Raw genomic sequence first — 25,100 nt, 5'->3', positions numbered from 1 at the left:
AATATGTGCTTTGAGGAGTCAGGTATCCTACTGTAGTTATTAGTATTTAAGGACTACAGGTTAAAAAATAAAAGTGATAGTTTGATTTAATAGAGTTACTTCAAAAAAAATGACTATTAAGATAGTAAAGAGTGACAATTATATATTAACAGCTTTGAAAGTGATAGGGAAATCATTTCTGGCTAATTTTTGTTTGCCTGTATTTTGGAAGATACATATATATGTCTCTATAAATCTCTTCGAATTACAGCGACCAAGAAACTACCCTACAGCTAAGTACACCTGCAAACTTTGTGATGTTTTAATTGAATCCATTGCATTTGCCCATAAGCATATCAAAGAGAAGAGGCACAAGAAAAACATTAAGGTAACTTTAATGTAACCCAAACAAATATGTTTTACTTTTCAGTTGTTTTTACTTGTCATCTTTTGACTTTCCTCTCTTTAAGACTGTGATATTAATAACATGACTATATTATTGAATTTATTTTAGCCAAAATACTTTACATTGGTCAGGTATGTTTTGCGGGACAGTCTTGTGAATTTCTTTAAGAACAGTATCAGGATGAATGAAGTCATTAATAGGACATAGGTATATGCCCTTATGCCAGTCATAATAAAGCAAATAATTTGTCATTGCTGCTTTTAATGTTCTTTCCCTGCATTTTTTCCTAATTCCTGTCTTCTGTTATCACTTTATATGCATAAAGAAGTATATATGTTTGATGAGATGAAGACTAACACAGCTAAGGTGAGAGGGAGAGCTAAGAAAAATAATTCCAGAGTATTCTACAGGGTGTTGTCTCAGTGAATGGTAGAAGGTAAAAACTGTGTGAGTCATTTTTAATCTCAATATTGATCTTAAAAGGAGAAGCAGGAGGAAGAGTTGCTCACTACGTTACCCCCGCCTACACCCTCCCAGATAAATGCAATTGGTATTGCCATTGACAAAGTGGTACAGGAGTTTGGCTTACACAATGAGAACTTGGAACAGAGACTAGAAATTAAACGTATCATGGAAAATGTGTTCCAACACAAGTTACCAGGTATTTTCTAGATTTGTTTTTCTATTTAGCTACCTAAAAGTACCTCATTCATTTTTCCTACGAGTAGCGATTTTCATCTAACAGAACTTGATTTGCCGTGTCCTGAAGCTCTTAGTTTTTTGTGTGTTTTTGTTTCTCCTGGCTTTTCCCTAAGGTAACAAAGACATTTACGTGCATTGTTTTTAAACCTGTTTTCACTATGAATTTCATTTTACACAGGTACTTTAAATGCCCCATATTATTGGGGCACTGTGAATCCCTTGTGCATATATTTGTTTACTTTCCTGTCTCTTTAAATTGACATAGTATTTTGAGTTAAGAAGTACATTTGAGTAATTTCCAGGTTAGATGTACCAGAAAAGTTCTGTTTAACCACTTTTCAAAAGAATTGCAACATCTATAATGAGCTCTGAAAACTATTTTGTAATAGATCTTGTGTGCTGTTGGTTAATTTTCCAAGTTTTGCCCGTGGAGCCAGAGAAAACTATTTTGTAGAAAGCTCCACAAGTGATTCTGACCCACAGTGAGAGTTGGAATCACTATTCAGAATTTATCACCATATCACCCATAGAACTATTTGTTCTAGTGAAAAATCATTCATATAGTACATCATTCATGCTTCTGTATACTTTCATAAAAATAAAGGGCAGATATCTGTTCATTTCATCATTTCTGTGTCTCATCCTTTACATTGTAGACAAGTTCCTGAAAAGGCATATGTAATTTCAATAATTTTTGCCATAGATTTCCATTGTAAAACTGAATGTACTTTGTCACGGAAGACTGTTAAAACTCAAATCACTTGATTTAACAAACCTTAAAAATGCCACAAAAAAAAAATCCCTTGATGAGAAGGAATAATTTTTTGGCACAATGGTAGTAAACAGTAAAACTTAGCAGGGAAAATGCTGTATGTAAATATAGGCAGGACACACACACACACACACACACACACACACACACCCCTTCGTCTGAAGAGTGAATTGCTTATTGCCTAGCATTTTAAGTTAATATCAGTGATATAATTATTTTCAAAAGTTTTCTGAAATAGAGTATATTATGTTAAGGGCTTTTTTGTTCATAATGAGTATTCCTACTGAAAAGTAACCTTATGTTGAAGGTCATTTTTATGGTTATTTTACTGAACATGATCTTTATAGTAAATTACACCTATGCATGTTTTCTAAAAGGTAAAATGTTTCCGTTAACTCTTTAATATACTATCAAGTTTATGGATCTGAGACAAAGTTAGGCAGCCCTTTTTGACTTTCACATTGTAAAAATCATTGCAAATAGTATTTTCTGCACAAAATGAAAAGTAATAATTTAGAAATTTTTTAGACATGTTTTACACTTGACATGAAAAGCGTGGCTGTTAAGCTAAACCACAGACAGTATAGCCTTCCCTGTTACATAAAATAAAAATGAAGACAACAGCAGAGAGTCAACGATTCCTTTTAGTTTGTTTATGCCAGACTTGAATACTGTCTTTCTTTCATGTGTAGTTTTAATTGGTGATTCCATTCCTGAAATAGCAGTGTTTTGTTATGACTTTTGAGAAATTTCACTTTATTTATGACTTACTTAATTTTTTTTTCAGATTGTTCTCTGAGATTATATGGGTCATCCTGTAGCAGATTGGGTTTCAGAAATTCAGATGTAAACATCGACATTCAATTTCCAGCCATTGTAAGTACAAAATGAAATGTTGGAATTTTCACAGAGTGGTATGGAAATTCTTTTTTTCAAATATGAGCTATGTATTGATATATTTTAGATATTTGAAGATAGTGTAAATGTATTGGTGGCAGCTTTTTTTCCCTAAAATTTCAAGTTTTATGCTCTTCTGCCTACCTTAATGGGGCTTTTTAGATTCTGTTATCTTAAGGTTAAATTATCTTGGTAAAGTCAACTTTTCTAACATCAGAGAATTTCAGATTTTAAATCGTGTGTATATGTAAACATTTTTGACCCAAAAGCTCAATTCGCTCCTGAGTTTCCTCTTCTATACATCTACTTTGTTAAAGAATTGTGCTTTTAAAGAACCACACCTAGCCTGGATTTCTGGTTTAATGTAATTTAAAAAGATGTTGATGATTCAGAATTTTGAACCTGGAAGGCACTTTCATAGATTATCTATTTATCTGTTGGTGGTTCCCCAGGCCAGGTTGCAGATGGCTTATGCCCATTTGCCTGGGTTGCTAGTTAATAAAGAAGGTTCCTGTGGAGGTTCCTCAAAAAATTAAAAATAGATCTACCCTATGACCTGGCAATGGCACTGCTAAGAATTTACCCAAGAGATACAGGAGTGCTGATGCATAGGGGCACTTGTACCCCAATGTTTATAGCTGCATTTTCAACAACAGCCAAATTATGGAAAGAGCCTAAATGTCCATAAACTGACAAATGGATAAAGATGTGGTTTATATATACAATGGAATACTACTTGGTAATGAGAAAGAGTGAAATCTGGCCATTTGTAGCAATGTAGATGGAACTAGAGGGTATTAAGCTAAGTGAAATAAGTCAGGCAGAGAAAGACAGATACCATATGTTTTCACTCATATGTGGATCCCCTCCCCAGGGGGGAGGGGAAGGAGGAAAAAAAAGATACAGAGAGGGAGGGAGGCAAACCATAAGAGACTCTGAAATACTGAGAACAAACTGAGGGTTTGATGGGGGATTGGGGAGAGGGGAAAGTGGGTAATGGGCATTGAGGAGGGCACCTGTTGGGATGAGCACTGAGTGTTGTATGGAAACCAATTTGACAATAAATTATATTTAATTAAAAAAATAAATAAAAATAAAGGGAAACACCCTGTATGTCTATTTTACAACCACTCCTTTCTTGCCATCCCTAACTGCTATAGCTACATAGTCAACTGGCCAATAGATTCTACTCTTCCTTTAACCTTAAATTCTGATGAGTAATTTACCAGTATAGTGGTTATTTTAGTCTCATCATTCATTTAGCAAATATTCACTGAGTCCATGTTGTATGCCAGGAACTATACTAGATTCCAGAGGACAAAACAGGTAGGATTTCTCCCTCATGGAACTCATAGCTGGTGGAGGAGATAAGTAATTACATCTATACAATTGATTGTAATGAGAGCTATGCAGGGGAACAAGGTTCTGTGACAGAAAAGAACAAGGGATGTGTAGATCCAGTAGTCATGAAGGTCCCCTTGGAAGTGATAACATTTAAGCTAGGCTCTAAATGATGAATAAGAGTGGAGAAGTGAAAGGGTAAGTGTTTGGGGCAGAGGAAGCAGCGTTTGCAAACACCCTAAATCAGTCTGAGTGTGACCTATTCAAGTTGCTGAAGGGATGATTGTATAGCCAAGGTGGAGGGACCAAGAGAAAGAAGCAGCATTAAGGTAGGATAGACTAGAGCCCAACATGCTGGATCTGTGGGCCGTGGGAAAGTTGCACTGTGACCTAAGGGCAATAAGAAGCCATTGAGAGTTTTAAGGAGAGGCATGACTAGGTCTGATTTATGACGTTAAGTGGTTTTGGTTCCTATGCGGAGCAAGGATTGGAGAGAGGCAGGGCTGAAGTAGTCTTCTAGAGGAGAGGTGATATTAACAGTTTCATGTCTTTGAGATTTGCTGTGAGGCCAATTACCTCAGGAATGAGTTAATCAGGAGTTAACTGTGTAACTGGTCTCTTGCCCTCATCTGGTGCTCATCTCTCATGCATCTGTTGTGTGCACATAGCATGATTAATTTCTTTACTTGGGTAGCAGTGTGCTTTCTAATTTGGAAAGGTCTTTGGATAACTTCAGATGACTGTATTATCTCAGTGAAATAGAAGTATATATGGATTCGTGATGTATTCATTGATTTGTTTCCTAGATGTCTCAGCCAGATGTTCTCTTACTTGTTCAAGAATGTTTAAAGAACAGTGGTAAGGCCAAACTCTTCCCATATTTTGCTCTTAATTGTTTTATTTTCTCTGTAATTTAGATATATCTTATTTGTCAGATGTTGAAAATAGGAAGTCATGTGTCTTTTAATTATTTCTCTGGGTAATATCCAAACAGAAAACCAAAGCAAATGCCCATGAATTATTAGCTAGTTGGGAGTCCTGCTAATTGTTCTACAATGCAAAATAACTGTTTTCTAAGTAAAGTTTTTAGCTTGCTGATAATGTCACAATTTGTAAAGATTGAGTCCTAAACCCAGACTAAAAAGATGCAAAATACGTAAAATTTACTCTTGAGGGCAAAACTAAAGTGTGATCTGCTTTATTCTTTAACTTAATACTTTATAGATGATAAACAGATGCGACCCAACTCTGATTAATAACTCAGCAAACACTTGTTCCCGGTTAGGGTTACTAGTCATCCGGAGTAATGTCCAGCTTAGGACTTTGAGTTTTTAATGCTCTCCGTAGGCCTCATTAAACTGTCTCATCTCAATTAGTCTTTCCCATCCTTCTTGTTTTGGTTGACTGAAACATTTAAACATTTCTTCTTACTTCAGTCAAGATGTATTTTGAGCCCAGATATTTTAGTAGTTTTTGCAGCAATTTTGTTTTCCAGTGTCCTGTCCACATTTCGAATTACCTGATCCACATAACACTTACCTGTCCTGATCCAGTAACGTAGTCGTTTCTAATCAAACGTGAATTTTGCGAAATGAAGGTTTTAAGTTAATGTGATTACTTGATTATTGTACATAATACTGCTCTCCTTTTCAAGTCATCTCAGCTTTATTTCACAATCATCTTTCAAAAGGCTGAACAGATTAAGTCACAACTTGTACTTTATCTAGTTCTGCTTTTAAACAAAATTTAATTAACCTACTTAATATTTTTTTCTTCTTTCCTCAGAGTCTTTTGTTGATGTTGACGCAGACTTCCATGCTAGGGTACCAGTGGTGGTGTGCAGAGAAAAGCAAAGGTCTCCGTTTCTTTAAGCTGTTTATATATTAAATAGAAACTTGCCAGAAGCACATGTACTTTATTATCTTCATGTCCAGTTTCTAGAATAACAGGCTTCTTATGTCGTTAATTTCACAGGCTCACTATTAGCATTCTCTCTATACTTTTGGCATTTGATGCAGGAGGAAAAGGTGTTTTATTTTAAGAAGAATATAATTATTTGAAAGGAAGTATAGGGAGGAAGCATCTTGACCCATTTGGTTTCAGTATAAAACAACTTTATCAAATCATTACTTGATCGAGCCACCTTACATTGCCATCCTTTTCAGCAGCATTTTTAGCAGCGCTGAATAACAATTAGTGTGACTTCCCCCGTGTGTCTCTTCCTCCATCTGGAAGCATCATCACCACGTTAAATGGATGGTTTGTAGGCTGTAATGAGTCTTCATTAGGCAGATTCCTCCAACTCTTGGGAAAACACTCTTTTATTCTTACAAAGATGAATCCATACTCTCATTTGAAACATCTTACAGTATTTTCCTTATTTTCATTTCCCCTCAGAAATAGTTTTAGTATATGAAAATACATAGTTCTAGTTCTGAAAAATAAAATTCGCTCAGGCCCTATCTTTTTCTTAATGCAATGGCCTAAATAACCCATAAAGATTTAGTAAGTTTTTAATTTTCATTTTGAAGATCTTTATTATCAGTGTTAATTAGTTGTCAGCGTTTAAAAGATACCTGATACCTGCATAACACTTTTTATCCTTCTCTTTTCCTCTCCCATCCCCACCCTTTACCCCACCAGTGGTCTTCTTTGTAAAGTGAGCGCAGGAAATGAAAATGCTTGTCTGACAACAAACCATTTAACTGCCCTTGGAAAACTTGAATCAAAGCTGGTTCCTTTGGTGATTGCGTTTAGGTACTGGGCAAAGGTAGGTTTGAGTTCTTTAAATGCACAAATACATACTATGTATGCATAAACAGTATGCTTTGATTTTTGCTTGGTTAATTTAATCTTAAATGTTTGGATGCATATTTATAGACATGAAGGGAATAGGCATCTGAGTATTGGAACAGAAATTTTAATGTCTACGGAAAGGAAAATTTAGTATTTCTATTTCACTATAACAGTATTGCTCAAAAGATCAAAATGATTTATAGTGCTTATTAAAAATCAGATTTATAGGTCAAATCCCAGAGGATATGGTCCAAGAATTTACATTCTAACTAGTTTCCCAAGGTGATTGTTAGGCACAGGAAAGTTTGAGGTAAACCTTCTCATACCATTTCCAATAATGTACCCAGAGACTCCAAAAATGGAAGCCACTCTCTCGTCGTGCTTACATTTCTATAATGTTTTAAATATGACATCTCAATATTTATTAAGCATTTAGTATTTCCTTAAAACATAAGGTCCCATCATGATTATAAAATTGAGATTCTGGGTAGGTGCTTTGTAGAGAAAAGCCAAAGCTTTACTAATTAAGATATGACAGTAACAGTAGGTAGTCCCTGTTGCCCCAGTCCGGGATAAACAGGGGACTGCTTTACCCTTAGCCGGGTGAGTTGATAATTACAATATGCCATCCTTTGAAAGCTGCTTCCTGCTTCATCCCTAAGTAGGCTATGCTCTTAAATTGTTTTTCCTGTTAGTGCTAATGAATTTGCCTACATTCTCTCCCCAATCATCTTTTTGACCAATGCGTGAATTTTCAAGGCAGTAGCTTCAGATGAGGGGACCACTAAACTGAGCAGAGCCAGTTGGCTTGTACTTGGGATTGAACTGTCATTTTGATTACATTAATAAGTGGGTTTTTTAAAAAATATTTATTTATTTTGAGAGAGAGAGAGAGAGAGAGAGAGAGCGAGCGTGTGCATGAGTGGGGGAGGGGCAGAGAGAGAATCCCAAGCAGACTCCACTCTGCCAGCACAGAGCCTGGGGCTCAAACTCACCAGCTGTGAGATCATGACCCTGAGCTGAAGTCAAGAGTTGGCTGCTTAACTGACTGAGCCAACCAGGAACCCCATGATTTCATAAATAAGTGTTTTCACCAAGTGAGTGGATTTGCCGTGGGTGTCAAAAAATGAAATAACACAGGCACCTGGGTGTTTCAGTCGGTTGAGTGTCTGACTGTTGATCTTGGTTCAAGTCATGATCTCAGGGTTGGTTGGTGAGTTCAAGCCCCACATCTGGCTCTGCGCTGACAGTGTGGAGCCTGCTTGGGATTTTCTCTCTTTGCCGCTCCCCAACTTGTGCACACATGTGCACATGCTCTTTCTCTCAAAATAAATAAATTACAGTTTTTAAAAAAATGAAATAACAAATATTAGTTTAATTAATGAGATTAAAATTTGAAATTGAAGTTGCCACTCAACCACAGTAAGTGGTTGCTTCAAAAGTATGAGGAAGTTTTATTTTTTGTCATTGTGGTGTTCTATTCTGAGAAGTAAACCATCTAACACACAGGAATGAAGTTACACGTTTGTTTGGTTGGGGTTTTTTAATGTTTATTTATTTTTGAGAGACAGTGCAAGTGGAAGAGGGGCAGAGAGAAGGGGGCAGGATCTGAGGCAGGCCCTGTGCCGACAGCAGCGAGTCCAGTGTGGGGCTCGAACTCACGAACCACAGGATCAGAACCTGAGCCAAAGTCAGACACTCAAGCGACTGAGCCACCCACGTGTCCCGAAGTTAGAGGTGTTAGAAAAAATTGTGTAAATGATACGTTGATAGAAAAGAACGTTTACTCTTTTTTCTCTCATTTGTAGCTTTGCAGCATAGATCACCCTGAAGAAGGAGGTTTGCCACCATACGTGTTCGCCCTGATGGCCATTTTCTTTCTGCAACAGAGGAAAGAACCCCTTCTGCCTGTTTATCTAGGATCATGGGTATAACATTTTTTTGCTTATGTATCTGATAGTGATTTTATTACAGGGCCACAGTTGCTTACGCATAATTTCAAAACCTAAAAACCTAACTAGAACTGACATGAATTTATTTTTCCTCCTAGTCTGAACATTCATGCCTCTCACTGCTGAAATATTAATGTATTTGACTACAAGATGCTGGCCTATACTGTGCTAGGGGTAGCAGTAGTTCTCTAAACTGAGAACCCTCTTAATTTGTGAAACACACATGAGCCTAAGGGTTTTAAACAAGAGAATGTGAACCTGAATTAAATTTATCCTTTGGTACATACTTCCTCTGAGTATGACTAGATACTTGAATTTACAAATCACCTCCAGACAGACTGCATGAAGCATTTGGTTGCTGTAACTTTCTGTTTCTAGTCTCTCAGCCCTCTGCGTTCCCCATTCCCTGTGAAACAAAAGGAAAGAGTTGAGATTGCTGGCTGTACTGCAAGATGCAGAGCGTTGTCACCGCTTGAATAATATTTTCGTGTTTAGGATGATTCAGAATTCAGTGATGTGGCCGCTCTTTCCTGCATAGATTAAGGTTGAATTGGTTTATTCAAATAGGATTTAAGGAGAAACCATCTCAAAGTCAAGATACCCTTCTCATCCTCTTGGAAACCTCACTTTTAAACCCTAAGTGTTTATCTTGAGAACATCTTATATGTACACTTACTGTATAAAAAGTCTCCCTTGGTGAAAAGCTTATTTGGGCACATTTGGTATTTTAACCACTTTTCTTCCTACTGTACCCAGGATTCTCATCATTTAAGGAGAGTATGTTCTACGGCAGTAGCTCTTACCTATGGGTACATAGCAAAATTGTATGATTATAGGGAAAAGTTTTTTCTTTGTACTTAACAGATTGAGAATTAAGCAAGGACCTGCTGGGTCCTAGGAACAAAGACTAAAGCAGAATGAGCCCCTTGTAAATGGTCCCGGCAGAGGGATCGCAGTCGGCTCTGTGTCCCAGTGGCCTAAAGGGCCCTCTCTTTGTGCTTGTACTGAACTGAAAGGATGCACGGTCCCAGCGGGTGTCTGCTAGACTGCTCTCCTGGTGGAGCGAAGAGAGAACAGTCAACCCTTATCCGATAAAGAACCTTTTCCATCATACCCAGAGGGGAGTCTGTCTCTGAAGTTTTCCTCTCATGTTAGTCCAATAGAGACAGGACGTTAGGATGGAACCAAACCAGTTAGACTCTTGAGAGCACATTGTATGGGTTCCCATACTCACTATTGTCTTGGTGAGATATGCCTTTCCTTGGGTCCTGGTCACCTCTGAGTAGTCCTTTGTCACTGCTGTGAGGATGCAGGAAAAAGGATGTTTCTATTCTGGTAAGGGGGTTCTCCTCAGGATTTACTTAAGACTACAGTAGTATCAAGATACCCTTTTCTGTGGCCAGTATATTACATCCTAGGCAGTGATACTGGAAATTCTCTATGGTGACACTGAATTTGATTGTGATTATACCATTTGTTCATTTAAGATTTAATGAGAGAAACAGGTATGTGGTGGTCAAACATGGATTGAATTCTATGGATCAAATAAGGCACACTCTACTGCTTGAACCAAAATGATCTGCAGTTTTCAATGTTTTAAGCTAGTCAATTGCCAGTACCAGAGTCTTACCAATGCTAGAAGCTTCTGCTAGAGTCACAGAAATATAAAGCAAGTGAAGGTAAAGAAGTTAATTTCAGTCCCTTATTGGTGCCAGAAATTTTACATCATTATTTTTGTAGAAAATCCATTGAAGATTTCTAAATTATGTGGATGAAAGTATCTAAACTGTTCATTCCTTCACAGTCTTTAAAACACTGTGTAGGTTTGTCATTGTATTTGGCCCTGAAGGGAATACACAGATGAATAAGACAAAATTCTCCATGAAGAAGTTTAGAATATCCTACCTCTGTGCCCTAATCTGTCTCCTCAGAAATTCTTCAGCCATTCTCTCCCAACCTATGCAGACCTCTTCCATGTTGGGGGCTGTCCTCGCTGACCTCTTAACTTCCATGTATTGTTAGTAGACCTTGATTTGACTAAAAGTTGAAATCATAGTGAATAATGACTGATGAATAGGTTTAACTTTGTCTGCTCATCATCTTTTGTCCACTACAATAATATCTTATTAGTCTCCTAGTAAATATTGTTTGGGATCTGTCTTGTTTTGGGTTATATAGGCTTAGCCTTTAGCAAACAGTCCTTTACACATGAAGGATGCCAGGTAACGAATGTAATGGAAAGAAGAGTAGTTTAAAGTTTGATAGCACTACAATTCCTCCAGCTCTTGTTATTTATACATATCCCTGTGACCTCCAGCAATTTATTTTCTCTGAGCCTCGGAGTCCTTATCTGAAAAATTCTGAAATGAGACCATGAATGTAAAGCTCCTAAAACAAAGTAGGAGAACAAATGTAGTCCTTTTCTCCCTCAATGGAAAGTCAGGTTCTACTTATGAAACGGAGGCATGAACTCCTAAGCAAGTGATCCGTGTATAAGTAACAGCTATAAATTCTCAACAAAATGCCAAAAAAAAAAAAAAAAAAAAAGCAACAACGCGAACGCTCTGGAGACAAGTGCAAGCCGACTTTGGAGAGAAGTCAGACCTTGGAGCAGGTGGCCAACACAGAGCGAGTGTCCGTTTTTTCTGTGGCTTTACCCCTAAAGGCAGCTCTGCGAGAAAAACCAGTCCCCTTTCTGGCAAGAGGAATTAGGGCTACCAGATAAAGGGGAAGAACCCAGAAGGGAAAGATATTAGAAGTGGAACCCTTAACTCTGTGTATAAAATCAACTCGTCTCTAACTTCTGAACCGGTCCAGTCTGTTGGATTAATGAGCTTGGATGTCATCACTCTATACCCAGAAAAAAGGGGGAAAAAAAACAAAAAAAAACCTAAACAAAGTGAAAATCAACAGCTCTTCTTAGATCCATCAGAGAATTGAGGTCACAGGGAAAACCATTGCCCCAAAAATTGGAGAGACAGGCAAATAGAGCAAATTATAACTTATCAGAGCAGGAGGCCAGGAACGGAGCCTATACCAGGGTAGGAAGGCTTAGACTATGGCTCTGGAGGCTCAGTGTGGACAAGCTTGAGCGTGAAAAATAACAGGGAGCCCCAGTCTTAGGGGACCCCCAACAATTTCACAGGTTTTACTTCCAGGAACCCCCACCAGCTTCTCAGGGTGAAGATCCAAGAAAAATCCCCTCGTGCTTTGGCCGAGTGAGAGAAAAAGTCGCAATTTTAAAGTATGCCCAGAGCATTCTGTTCTTCTAAACAAGCTTGCCTTCAAGGGAAACTTTTAACCAGGGCTTAACTGACCTGGAGGAAAGGAGAGTACCTAACTCCAGCCCCTTTCCTGACCTTTCCTGTCTTCTTACCTGGGGGAAGGCAGGGGGAGGGTCTCAGTCACTAAAAGACTGAGACCTGATCATAGGACTATATAGAATGCTTCCCCTCCCCCCAGACCTTACCACCACATCATTAGAGCTCCCATAAAATGGGATTATAACAGAAACACCTCATTTCAGAAGAAATCTGTTAGGAAACCCAAAGACAACAGGGGAGACAAAAACAAGGACACCAGATGAAGTTTTAGCCTCTTGACATCTACAGCTACAACAAACACATAGCCTAACTCCTAGCAAAATAAAACCTCACACTTGGGGTGCCTAGGTGGCTCAGTTGGTTAAGCCAACTGACTCTTGATTTGGGCTTAGGTTATGGGATTGAGCCCCAAGCTGGGCTCTGTGCTGAGAGCATGGAGCCCATCTGGGATTCTCTCCCTCTCAAAATAAATGAATAAACATTCCACACACACAAAAAAAATAACTAAAAAAAAAAAAAACCTTCACACTAAAGGCCTGTCTCTGTCCCTTTTACCCAGTACACCTATCCAGCTTTCCACCAGAAAATTACAAGTCGTATTAAAAAGGCAAAAAAAAAAACAAAAAAAAAAAAAAACCACCATAGTTTAAAGAGGCAGAGCAAGCATTGGAATTATCCAACTGGTAAATTAAAATAACTAAGATTAAAATGCTAAGGGATCGGACAGAAAAAATGGGTGACGTGCAAGAACAGGTGGGTAATAGAAGTGGAGAGATAGATGGGAGCCCTAAGAATCAAAAGGAAGTGCTACAAATAAAATATGTAACAGAAATAAAGAATGCCTTCAGTGGGTTCATCAGTAGCTTGGACACAGATGGGCAAAGAATCAGTGTACTTCATTCAGTAGAAGCTTCCCAAACTGAAAAGCAAAGATCAAAAAACAAAACCAGAGCAGACTATCAAAGAACTGCAGGACAATTACCAGGAGTTGTGATATATATATATATATATATATATATATATATATATATATATATATTACGAGAGTATCAGAAGGAGAAGAGAAAGGAACAGAAGAAATAATTGGGGATAATGATGACTGAAATTTTCCAAAATTAATGGCACTTTAAAAAAAATGTTTTTAATATTTATTCTTGAGAGAGAGGGAGAGTGGAGAGAGGCAGAGAGAAAGGGAGACACAGAATCAGAAGCAGGCTCCGGACTCTGATCTGTCAGCACAGAGCCTGATGCGGGGCTCGAACCCACAAGCTGCGAGATAATGACCTGAGCCGAAATCAAGAGTCGGTCACTTAACCACCTAGGTGCCCCCTACACGCACCTGTTCAAAGGCTATGATCAGTCCCATTTTACAATAAAGAAAGCTGTTCAACTTTGTTCCAAATCTCTTGGAACTTTTAAGCCCAAACTGTTTTCTTTAGCCATTTGCATCTCAACAACATCGATAGAAACAGTTTCTTAGATTGAGTATTCACTGCGTTCTGTGGCCTGTGTCAGTGATTTATGTCCATTATTTCACATCACAACTATCCCATAAAGAAAGTTCTACTGCGACCCGTTTTTACAAAAACCTGCGACGGGAAGAAAGCAAGCACTGACTGGAAGTCTCACAGTTCCAGGAGGGAGCTGAGGTCAGGGCCTGGGCAGTTTTACTCCAGAACCCATGGCTCTAGGCCTAAGCCATGTTACCTTCTCCCAGACTCTTCACTAAAAAATTATTTCACAAAGTCACCATTTCTTCTGCCAATTAAAACCTTGGTTTTTAGTTTAAAAAGTATTTTCAAATTAACAGATGTCTTGGAGGTATCCCAGAAACGATACCTTTTTCTTTTTTTTTTAATTTAAAAAATTTTTTTAATGTTTACTTTTGAGAGAGAGGCACAGAGCGTGAGCGGGGGAGGGGCAGAGGGCGAGGGAGACACAAAATGCAGGCTCCAGGCTCTGAGCTGTCAGCACACAGCCTGACTCGGGGCTTGAACTCACGAACCGTGAGATCGTGACCTGAGCCAAAGTCAGACGCTCAACCGACTGAGCCAACCAGGTGCCCGCCCCCTCCCCCTGCCCCGCTTTTCTATTTTCAGTGAGCTAGAAGTGTGTTTCCATTTCTTCCAGGATTAATAATGCTCTGGTCGATATCGAATCCTTTCTACCTTATAATAATAGCGTGTGTCTAATTTTTCCTAGATTGAAGGGTTCTCGTTGAACAAACTAGGAAATTTCAACCTTAAAGATGTTCAGGAAGACACCGTGGTTTGGGAGTATGCTGACAATGCTGCCGGAGATGCGGAAACAGCAGAACACGAGGCACCAAGAGAAGTGCCTGTGAAGAGGGGACAGGTCTGTTCTCTTTCTCAGTTTTAATTGTACAATTTCTATTTGATTTCATTGTTCATTGTGGACTCTGTGACTGAATCAGGCCTCCTTTCTGTCTTTACCTATCTTAACTCTTCCGTGGATGTTTCATTTTCTAGTCTGTCCGGTCCTTCAACTAGACAAATAAAGACAAAAGGTAAAATGCAGATCATCAGATACAGTTATTTCTGTAGTTTCTTCTGTGTGCCAGGTCCTGTGAGGGTTACTGAGAATTCAGAGATCAATCCCTGTCTATCCTCAAAGAGCTTATGTCTTAGATGGTATTAGGAGTTTTAAATATATGAAAAGTTCGTTGACCTCAAAGGTACTAAAATCACAGCGAGTAAGTATTTGGTATGATGTGTTTTCACGTCCTCATCCATACCATTAGAGGTTGGCAAGGAAATATATGCACAGGGAAGGAATTGCCATTTACATTTCAGGGGTGCCTGGGTGGCTCAGTCGGTTCGACGTCCGACTTCGGCTCGGGTCATGATCTCACGGTTTTCGGGTTCAAGCCCCTCATCGGGTTCTGTGCTGACAGCTCAGAGCCTGGAGCCTGCTTCGGATTCTGTGTCTCCTCCTCTCTCTGCCCCTCCCCTGCTCATGCTCAGCCTTTACCTCTCAATAATGAATAAATGTTGAAAAAAAAATTTTAATTTCAAACAAAAATCTGAGCATTGTAATTATTTTAGAAATGATAGGAATCTGCCCCAAATTGGTGGACAGTCCCTGACCTCATGCCTTTCTCCATAACCTTATGGGATGAAATGGCAGCAATACCCACAAAATACTTCTGAGACCAGGATTCGAACCCTAGCTACACACAAACAAGTCAGGTCACTCCTCTGGCCTGTGCCTAAAATGAGGAGATAGTGGTGAGTGGTAGATTCTCCCGTTGTGTTTTCTAGAATCCTTGAGCATTGGAGAGAGAAGGGAGGCTGTGCCACTCAACCTCTGCCACCACCAGAACACCCCCACTTTTTTTCTGTGTCCTGTTTGGGGTTCCCGGAGTGGATAAGAGTAGAGGCCGTGGAGCCAGAATATGTGAATCCGTATCCCAGCTCTCGCACTTCCTAGCTGTGTGTCCTTGGGCAAGTGACTTAATCTTCCTGTGCCCCAGTTTCCTCACCTAAAACTGGAAATGATATTGGTACCCTCTCAGAGGGTCACTGACTCATGGAATGCTTAACTCAGTGCCAAGCATGTGGTAAGCACACAGTAAATGTTAGCTGCCATTCTTTTCTCTTTCCTTTTTTTTTTGGGGGGGGGGGGGGGAAGAAAGTGTTCCCTACTTTAAAAGAATAAAAACAATAACGAAAAACAGCTTAAGTACCACTAATGTAGACCTATCAAAGGTCTCTTAAGTTCCGTGTGGTATCCTCAAGTCATTTTGGTGAGAGGCTTAAAAGCCCTTAGTGATGCTGAATAAGGCTTTTGGATAAAGCGGTGAAATTTCATGAGGCTTTCAATTTCTAGGGGTTTTCTTCGTGTCCTCAACCACAGTGTTTGGACATGGACAACTTCCATTTTCAGTCACTTCTGCTTTGTACATCTACCCGATGACCTGATCTTATTTGACAGAATGTTTGTGGTCAGGATTTAGTGGCTAATAAAATACCATACCACTTGTTTTGATCCTCAGTATAATAAAGTGGGATGGGAGACAAATTTGTATACCTCAGAAGGAAAAGCTGTTGCTGTGAGCGGAAGTAAATACTTGATCTTTACATCTTTGTGTCGTGTGGAGAGATTAATCCTGCTGCCACTTCAGAAATGGAGACCTAGATAGGGTCGAGATTGATTGTATGGTGTGATGAAAGAGCCCTGTCCTGGGATTGAGACACTGCTCGTGCTGCCACTGACAAGCAGCGGGACCTTTGACAAGTCACGTCAACTCTGGGCTTCCATTTTCTCTCCTAACATCCGGGGACTGAACTAGATTACCTCTCAAGAGCACCTTATGGTTGTGACATCATGTTTCAGTGATAAGTGGATTCCTTGTACTTAAAAGCCTATATACCTAAGTGAAAAAATACAGAGAGCAACCGAATGTGCCAGATGCTTTCCCTTGTCTCTCATTTAATCCTCATAACTGTCCTGTGTTATAGGTGGTACCGTCCCTACTCTGCAGATAATGATAGCGACCATTTTTTGAACATGTGTGCCAGGCACTGTGCTAAGCACTTTACAGACATTCTCTCACTCAGTCCTCCCAACAACCCTCTGAGGTGGGTACTGTAATCCCGATTGTTCAGATGAGGAAACTGAGGCTTAGACTGCCTATAGCTTGGCCAGGATCCTACACAGCCAGTATATGGCAGAGTTGGATTTCAAACTTAAAAGTCCCGTGGCAAAGGCAGTTTTAGCCACTGTGCTGTCGTGCCAGCTGAGAGTGAAGACGCTAAGTCAGGGAGCAGTTAAAAGAGAAGTGGCAGAGTCAATATTTGGACTCTTTTTTTCCCCCCTATTCTAGGTCCTGTGCACCTTCCAGTACATCCCATCACAGTATGTTCCAATTTGTCGAGAGCCTGTCAATGTAAAACTGACGTCAATTTCTGAAACCAAGAGTTCTTTGACTCTGGTGCCCCTGGCTGGCTCATTCGTAAGAGTATGCGACTCTTGGTCTCAGGGTCATGAGTTCGAGCCCCAAGGTGGGCGTAGAGATTACTTAAATAAACTTTGAAAAAGACAAGTTTTTTAACTTGAAGATCAGTTGCCCCTGGTATAGCTTCTCAGAGCAAAGGAAGGGAGTGTTTTGCCTTTTGCTCTACACCCTTAACCTGCCGCCCATTTTAGTGTGCGTGAGTGTAAAGGTGCCCTTCAGCGGCAGCACCCGGGAGAGCTCTGTGCTGAGACCCGCAAACCTAAGGCTTCAAAATTAGGAGTGCCAGCCACCTGGCTACCTATAAGTGCCCGCCCGCCCCTGTGATGATGGTTAGATTTTAACCTGCTCTCATCCCAGGAGTGCAGTATTTGCCACAAACAAAATAGAACCTAGATGCAATTTACCCAGATGGATTGTCACATTCCTATGTTTGCTATGGTTTTTCAGAGTTTTTGTAATTTGCTTGAATGATCTCGAGTTTCTCAGATTGTGCTGACCTCGGAACTACCTGTGTGTTTTCTCTTTACTGTTCTAGGTATCATTAATATTTGATTTCAAGCACCAGCCGTCAGTACCAGTTGGGCAGCTCTGGGTGGAAATGCTTCGATTCTATGCATTAGAATTTAATTTGGCTGATTTAGTGATAAGTATCCGTGTCAAAGAATCAGTGTCTCGTGAATCCAAGGATTGGCCCAAAAAGCGCATTGCCATTGAAGGTATCTCAGAATGTTTCTCTTAAATTTCCTTTCCTTTTAAGGTACCAGTCTAACCGCATGCTTTGTATTTCATTCTCCTTTCAGCTCCCACGTGTAACATAGGCCTGACCCCAACAGCGAAATAAACAGTTAGACTCTGGCATGTGTTACCGTGGTCATTCCAAGGGACCAGACTGTTCTTTCTGGGTTTTTTATGCACTGCAATAAAATGTCTTAGTTAAAAAATAGCTAAACAGTGGCTGGGCGAGTCCTCGCTTTCTTTGTAAATTGCTTACCAACCTAAACGCAAAAAAAAGTTTTTTCCCCTGGTGATGTGTGAATCCTCCTTTCCTCTCTGCTGTTCTCATTGCTGGATTTTTAGATTCAGCCCTTTCATGGGTTGTTGATGTTGTTTAGATGTTTAAGATGAGAAAATACTTTTCCTCATGAAAAATAATTCTTGGTTGGATTCCTCTTCATAGCGAGAGGCTAGTTATTTTTGGAATATCTACAATAGCATTTGGAACTTATTCCTGAAAACACTTTTTCTAGTGAAGGCTCATTTAACTAAAACCATTGTATGAAAGAGTCGCTGATGTGCCCTGTAGACTACATTAAATGGACGAGCTCTTCTCAGCTTTGCAAAATCAGGAGGTTGAAAACCCTCTAGAAATCTTAGTTCTCCTCCTTCAGATAATTTAAAGAACCTCCTAAATGGAATTCTCGTATTTTTGCTTGATTTTTTTCAAGCTTTTATATTGCATAAGAGGGTTTTTGTTTTTTGTTTTTTGTTTTTTTGCATTAATTTTTTTTGCATAAATTCTGTGTGCAGTCATGGGGATCTCACATTTTTAAACCCTCCCCTGCAGTTTCTCTGGCTCAGCTCTTCTGGCCAATTGCCTAACCTGCTGGAGTTCTAGGGGAGGAGAAAAGATTGAGAGAAGTGGTGTCTCCTCCTGGTGCCTCCCTCTCGCCCCTGAATTCAGTCCAGCCAGTTCAGTGATGGGGCTTCCCAGGGCAGAAGAGTGGAGGTAAGCTCTACACACCACAGGGCCTGGCTGAGTGGGGAGGCAGAGCACTCAGCAGAGCCTGGCGGGAAGACCTCCCTTCCCCAGGGCGCGAGAGCCACACTGATGACACCTTTTTTACCTCCACAGTCACAGAACAGACTAGGGAAGGGGTACTGGTTCTCAGCAGAATGGGTTCTCTTCATAGAGCAGATGTTTAAGAAAACATTTCTTTTTGTTCTGAAACCACATCCCACCCCCAGTTTGGTAAAACGCATACAAGATTCACGCTAAATTCTAGTAGTGTGTGTTTGTTGTCTTGTCTACAGCAGGCTAATTTTTAAAATGTGAAATGGAAACGTATGAAGTGGTGGGTTTTTGTTTTTTTTTTCTTCTCGTTACAGATCCCTACTCTGTTAAAAGAAATGTGGCAAGGACTCTAAATAATCAGCCCGTGTTTGAATATATACTTCATTGTTTAAGGACAACATATAAGTATTTTGCTCTTCCACACAAAATTACAAAATCCAGCCTTCCAAAGCCTCTGAATACTGTCACACGTATTTCCGAACACCCTAAAGAAGTAGCAAGCGTGGGGGCACGAGCAAAAGGTGATGAACTCAAAAGCTCAGCTTTGGCTCAAGAGCCAGGTGCTGCCAGTTCAGGTGCGAACACCTGCCAGGTACGGCCACTTACAGAGACTGCTGAAAGCTTTGGAGGCCCCCCAACAGAGGAAATGGGGCACGCGCATGTCAGCATCCACCTGGAAAACTCCAGCCGTATCAGGACAGGGGCCGGTTGTGATGGTTGTGAGGATGTTAAAGCACACCGTCGAGCAGCGGGAAGTAAAGCTGGGAGCGAGGGCAAGCATCCTTTGCCTGCCGGTGATCAAGGGCCAAGCAGTAGCAGATGTGGAGAGCTTGTCCTCCGTGGCGGCACACAAAATAAGGAGACACATAACACTTTGGATGTGGAAGACTTCCACAGTCCTACGGCCGACGAGTGTGATGGATTCGTCACCTCGGAGGACAAGGCTGATGTTGATGAAGAAGGCGTAGAAGGTCCTGATGAGCTGGAAGATGCTCTAGGCCACTTTGCCCCTTCAAGACAGGGTCACGTGTCAAGAATCATTCATTCCGAGGAGGAGGAGGAGGAGGAGGAAGAGGAAGAGGAGGACGATGAAGAACCCAGGCTGTCCATTCCCCGGAGGGAAGATGAGGACGACTTGGCAAATGAAGATGAGTTAGAAAATCCGTACACAGGATCAGGGGACGAGGACGCCCTGTCTGAGGAGGACGATGAATTAGGCGGATCTGCTAAGTATAAAGACCTGAAAGAAGATGGAAAACATGTGGACGGGGCTCTACTAATGGAATTGAATAAAATCAGTCTTAAAGAAGAAAATGCATGTGAGGAAAGTTGCACTGCAGATCAGTCTGATTTCTTCTATGAATTTAGTAAACTCATCTTCACCAAAGGCAAGGTAATCCGTGCCACTCCTCGAACTAAGAGACGTTAAGTGGTTTTTTAGTGCATGTAATTTTAAATTTTGTGGACTGGAACAGAGCTGTGCCCTGTCCGGGTGGTAGTCAGGAGTTCGTCTTCCACTCTGGTACAACCGCTCCATGTCCTGCCCTCCTTAGACCCCTGGGAATTTGCATAGGCCGTTGGGAATGATGTCGGGAGTGGAAATAACTCCCTTTTACTCCTGAGTATCCCAGAAGATGTCCCCATCTCAAGTAGTTTGCAGCGGTTGCACGTTATTTTTGTTCCTTTGGGAAGTCAGAGTAGGCTGTGGGGCTTTTGAGAAAATGATTCAGGACCCCTTTAGTTGGCAAATAGAGTTGTAAACGAAGTCTTGGTTTGCTTTGCCACCTTCCCATAGTCTCCTACAGTCGTGTGCAGTTTATGCAAACGAGAAGGCCATCTCAAGAAGGACTGTCCCGAAGACTTCAAAAGAATTCAGCTGGAACCTCTGCCGCCACTGACACCCAAATTTTCAAATATCTTAGATCAAGTTTGCATCCAGTGTTACAGTAAGTTACTAACACTTCTTTTCATTTGTCAGAATGTCGCATTGGCATTTGCCCCAAGAGTCCTCTGACTCACTAACCTGTTAGCTCCATCACTGGGACCAAGTCTGTCCCATTTTCCCCCGTGTCCATGGAGCTCTGTGTGTAATGCCTATTCTGGCTGAGATGCATAGTAAATAATTGTTGCAGGAAAAACGGGGACAGGGAGGACCTTTTAAGCCTTGCTATTGGAGTACTGGCATTCCCAACTGGTGTTCCTTGGACTGTTTTTCTAAGCAGTTATTAGTGTTTCGTGACAGTTGGTGCCTGGGTGGTTCAGTAGGTTAAGCATCAGACTCTTGATCTGAGCTCATGTCATGATCTCAGGGTCGTGAGTTCAAGCCCCGCACTTAAAATAAAATAGTTCCACAGATCAAGGAGGGAATGCGTCTACCCTCAGCGGAGGCTGGGGGTGTTGGGGTTGGGGCAAGAGATTTACAGGGCATGTTAGCATCATATTGGCTTCTGAGAAATGTTCTAGTAAAAAACCTGTTTAACTCTTTATTGAAATATTCCCAAAATGTGGGCATAATATACTTTTTAATTAACACTAATTAATAGCTCCCTAACAGCCCTTTGAGGAACACCAGTGTGGGGAAGCATTGGTATACAGAGGGTTAAGGTTCCACAAAGGAAAAGCATTTAAAGGAGAGGCAGGCGACTCGAGATGAGCCTGACGCCTCACAGCGCTCCGCTCTCCGTCCTGAGGTGTCCCTGCCAGAAGACACTTGTTCTTAGCTGGTGACTTAGTCTTCTGCAAACCTTTTTGGAGGTGATAAGCTATGAAAGGAAAACTAGGTTCCCCTCAGAAACATAGGCACCTGCTCATAAAGGTTTGCGTTCACACCTTGGGAGAGTTGCCTGAAGACCACCTTTATAGACCCCTGGGGTCTCTGGAATCTAGTAGCAGAACCGCTACTCAGATTTGTTTCTATTTCAGGAGCAGTTCCTGGGGGCAGAAGTTTTTCAAAGAAAGACAGACTCTATTGTATATTACTAATGCTGTCTACCAAGAAGATGCTCGAAATTTAGGGCTTTCTTTTAAACTTGCTAGATTTTGTTTTATAAAAAGTGTGATCTTCCCCCCCCCTCCCCCCCCCCCCGCAAAGAACGTGAACAATCTTTGTTTCTGAATGTTTTCTATTTTAAACAGAGGATTTTTCTCCAACTATTTTGGAAGATCAGGCTCGTGAACATATTCGGCAAAACCTAGAAAGTTTCATAAGACAGGAGTTTCCAGGTAAATAACTTTTTAACCTTTAAGAAAAGAAAGGTCTCTCAAAAATGAATAAGTGTTAAAAAAAAAAAAAAAATGGGACGCCTGGGTGGCTCAGTCAGTTAAGCGTCCGACTTCCGCTCAGGTCATGATCTCGCAGTCTGTGAGTTCAAGCCCCGCGTCGGGCCCTGTGCTGACAGCTTGGAGCCTGGAGCCTGCTTCGGATTCCGTGTCTCCCTCTCTCTCTCTGCCCCTCCCCCACTCACGCTCTGTCTCTCTCACTCTCAAAAATGAATAAACGTTAAGAAAAATTTTTAAAGAAAAGAAAGGTAGCGTGACCTTCCTTCAGAACGAGCACATGTGTTACAAGCACATTAACTTTGAGAACGAGAAAGTTTTGCGGGGACGGTGGGGACAGGGCTGTGGTTACTTTGTGATGTACTTTGGATGCTCTTTGCTCTGCTGCTTTACCGACATACAGGACAGCAGCAGTGTGGGATTTCTGTTAGCAGACACCACAAGTGAAATTTCATTTCGTGTTATGTTTGAAGTCAAAGTTTGCACCTCCAGACTTTGGAAAATATTCCACAAAGTGAATATTTAGAGAGCAGTAAGCTTACATTACTAAATATACTGGTGTGATCCACATTTTCTTTGAAATGTCCTTGCAATTTAAGAAAAAAGTGGCACTTGGTGGTCTTTCACACCATATACACATTGTATTTGTTTAAAGTAAATTTTGAGAGAAAGTAGTTTGTCATAAATACGACAATAGAATGAGGATAGTTAACAGATGGGTATTTTTGATCCATGTGAGGGCCGTTTTGATCAGAACATTAAATGTACTCAGGTAATTAGTTATCACTTTTCGTCTATCCCCAACAGGAACTAAATTGAGCTTGTTTGGCTCCTCCAAAAATGGATTTGGGTTCAAACAGAGTGACCTTGACGTCTGCATGACAATTAACGGGCTGGAAACCGCGGAGGTACGGTGACCACGTAAAACTCAAATCTGCTGCGGCAGTGTGATTTGACCATCTTGACTGACAGGACATCTTGGTATTTTCCACATCTACCAGAGCATACCATACGGAGCATGCCATGTGGCACAGTCTCTCTGGTCAGATACTTAAGAAGCTTAGAGGTAAACCTGAGGAGCCCCGAAGCTTGTCTTTTCCACCCACGGTACAAAGTGCCTTTGGAAGTGACCCGTGGGAACGTGACAAAGCCAAACCAGCCCCCGCAGGGTCCCCCTGGCATAGCCCGGAGGCTGACTTTGCCACACACACCCCGTATAAGACTTCTTGAAAAGTTTTGAGGAGGCAGGCAGTGTGGTTTTCTGAGATGGTTTTTAGCAGGCAGTCAAATGGGATTTGATGATAAGAGTGCTAAACTTACAGTTCAGAGACCCAGATTCAAGACAGACTTGGTTTCATGAGTTCCTAAACATGTGGTCTTTGGTTGATAAACCCATAAAATGAAAAGGATCATTTCTGTTCCTCTTGCCCCCAGAGATTGTTGTGCACATCAGCTTGGATCACGCCTGTCAGGAGTCCGCAGACTAGGGCCCACGGGCTAAACCCAGCCACAGGCATATTTTGTCAGTACAGGTTCATTAGAACACAGTCACACCCCTTCACTTGTGACGCGGTTGCAGCTTCTGCTTTTACTTGATAACTACCGAGTCGAGTACTTGTAACAGAGTAGTATGATTTGCAAAGCAGAAAAGGTTTGCTGGCCCCTGACAGATATGAAATACTGCATAAAGGCATAAAGTCTAAGAAGTGCTAAGTCCCTTTCTTTTTTAATTTTTAACAACAGTCCAAATGCTGTGTATCCAAATGAGTGATGCTGCTGTCACTCAAGGTCTTTTTTATGTCTTTCCTTATTTTCAAGTCTTTGTCTTTTGAGGATGTATCTGATTTGGGGAAAATAGCCAAAAGTTACCTACCCTGAGTTTGGTGAGTAAAGAGGATAAACAAGGTTGGGTCCAATATGTGGAATTACCTTATTGCACATCATCAATAATGAATTTTTACATGGCTTATAAAACTAGCTTTGCGGGCATTTCTTTTTTTTTAAATTTTTTTTTTTCAACGTTTATTTATTTTGGGGACAGAGAGAGACAGAGCATGAACGGGGGAGGGGCAGAGAGAGAGGGAGACACAGAATCGGAAACAGGCTCCAGGCTCTGAGCCGTCAGCCCAGAGCCCGACGCGGGGCTCGAACTCACGGACCGCGAGATCGTGACCTGGCTGAAGTCGGACGCTTAACCGACTGCGCCACCCAGGCGCCCCGGGCATTTCTGAAGTAAAATTCCAAATATGTTCTGCGATGTGTATAACCATCAAAAGGGCTTATGTTGTAAAATGTCGGCCCGCTGTTTTTAAGTATGATTTATTTGAAACATTGGTATTTGCTACATGACCTTGATTCGCCTCGTCCTGTGGAGAGAGAGCATCTAAGCTTCATTACTTTCCACAGCAGTTCTTGTAATTGAAAGATAATGAAAGTCCATCCAGAATGAATAAGAGGGGCCACAGAAGCTCCCTCTTACTTATTCTGGCACAGAGGGTACTTCTGAGTAACATGGTTACAGAGAAGGGGAAATGGAGGTCCTCATGGTTCAGACTTTTCCAGGTGCTCTGATTTCAGCCTTTGTTGTACAATTAGTAAGTGAGGGCTGCGGGGACCTTTTGTATCCTCAGGATATTTCCTATGAATACTGACCAAGGCTTGCCTAAACGAGAAAAAAATCTATATAGATGGGTTGAACTTATTATTTCTAAAGGTAATGGAAACTATTTGTTACCAGGTTAGGAACCTGTCTTCCATTTTCGATTCAGTATGTGCAATTTTTGTTGCAGGGGTTGGACTGTGTAAGAACTATTGAAGAATTGGCAAGAGTCCTCAAAAAACATTCAGGTACCTCTACAAACTTTTTCCAAAAATAGTCTTGTCTTT

General features: G+C 40.8%; 1 protein-coding gene across 1 annotated transcript in view; it reads left to right on the top strand.

Moving 5' to 3' along the window:
- Nucleotides 1-25,100, top strand: part of TUT7 (terminal uridylyl transferase 7) — a 61,191-nt gene that overhangs the window by 6,624 nt on the left and 29,467 nt on the right. The window contains 14 exon segments of the mRNA XM_030292971.1: nucleotides 251-367; nucleotides 869-1,046; nucleotides 2,647-2,735; nucleotides 4,904-4,955; nucleotides 5,883-5,952; nucleotides 6,741-6,867; nucleotides 8,702-8,821; nucleotides 14,371-14,523; nucleotides 17,682-17,862; nucleotides 19,253-20,331; nucleotides 20,734-20,884; nucleotides 22,074-22,160; nucleotides 23,022-23,122; nucleotides 25,004-25,061. Of these exon segments, the coding sequence (XP_030148831.1) occupies nucleotides 251-367; nucleotides 869-1,046; nucleotides 2,647-2,735; nucleotides 4,904-4,955; nucleotides 5,883-5,952; nucleotides 6,741-6,867; nucleotides 8,702-8,821; nucleotides 14,371-14,523; nucleotides 17,682-17,862; nucleotides 19,253-20,331; nucleotides 20,734-20,884; nucleotides 22,074-22,160; nucleotides 23,022-23,122; nucleotides 25,004-25,061 (2,563 nt within the window).

The sequence above is a fragment of the Lynx canadensis genome, chromosome D4 (genome assembly GCF_007474595.2).
Source record: "Lynx canadensis isolate LIC74 chromosome D4, mLynCan4.pri.v2, whole genome shotgun sequence".
Taxonomy (NCBI): Eukaryota; Metazoa; Chordata; class Mammalia; order Carnivora; family Felidae; genus Lynx; species Lynx canadensis.
The sequence above is the reverse complement of the archived record's forward strand: the minus strand, read 5'-3'. Positions and strand labels throughout refer to the sequence as shown.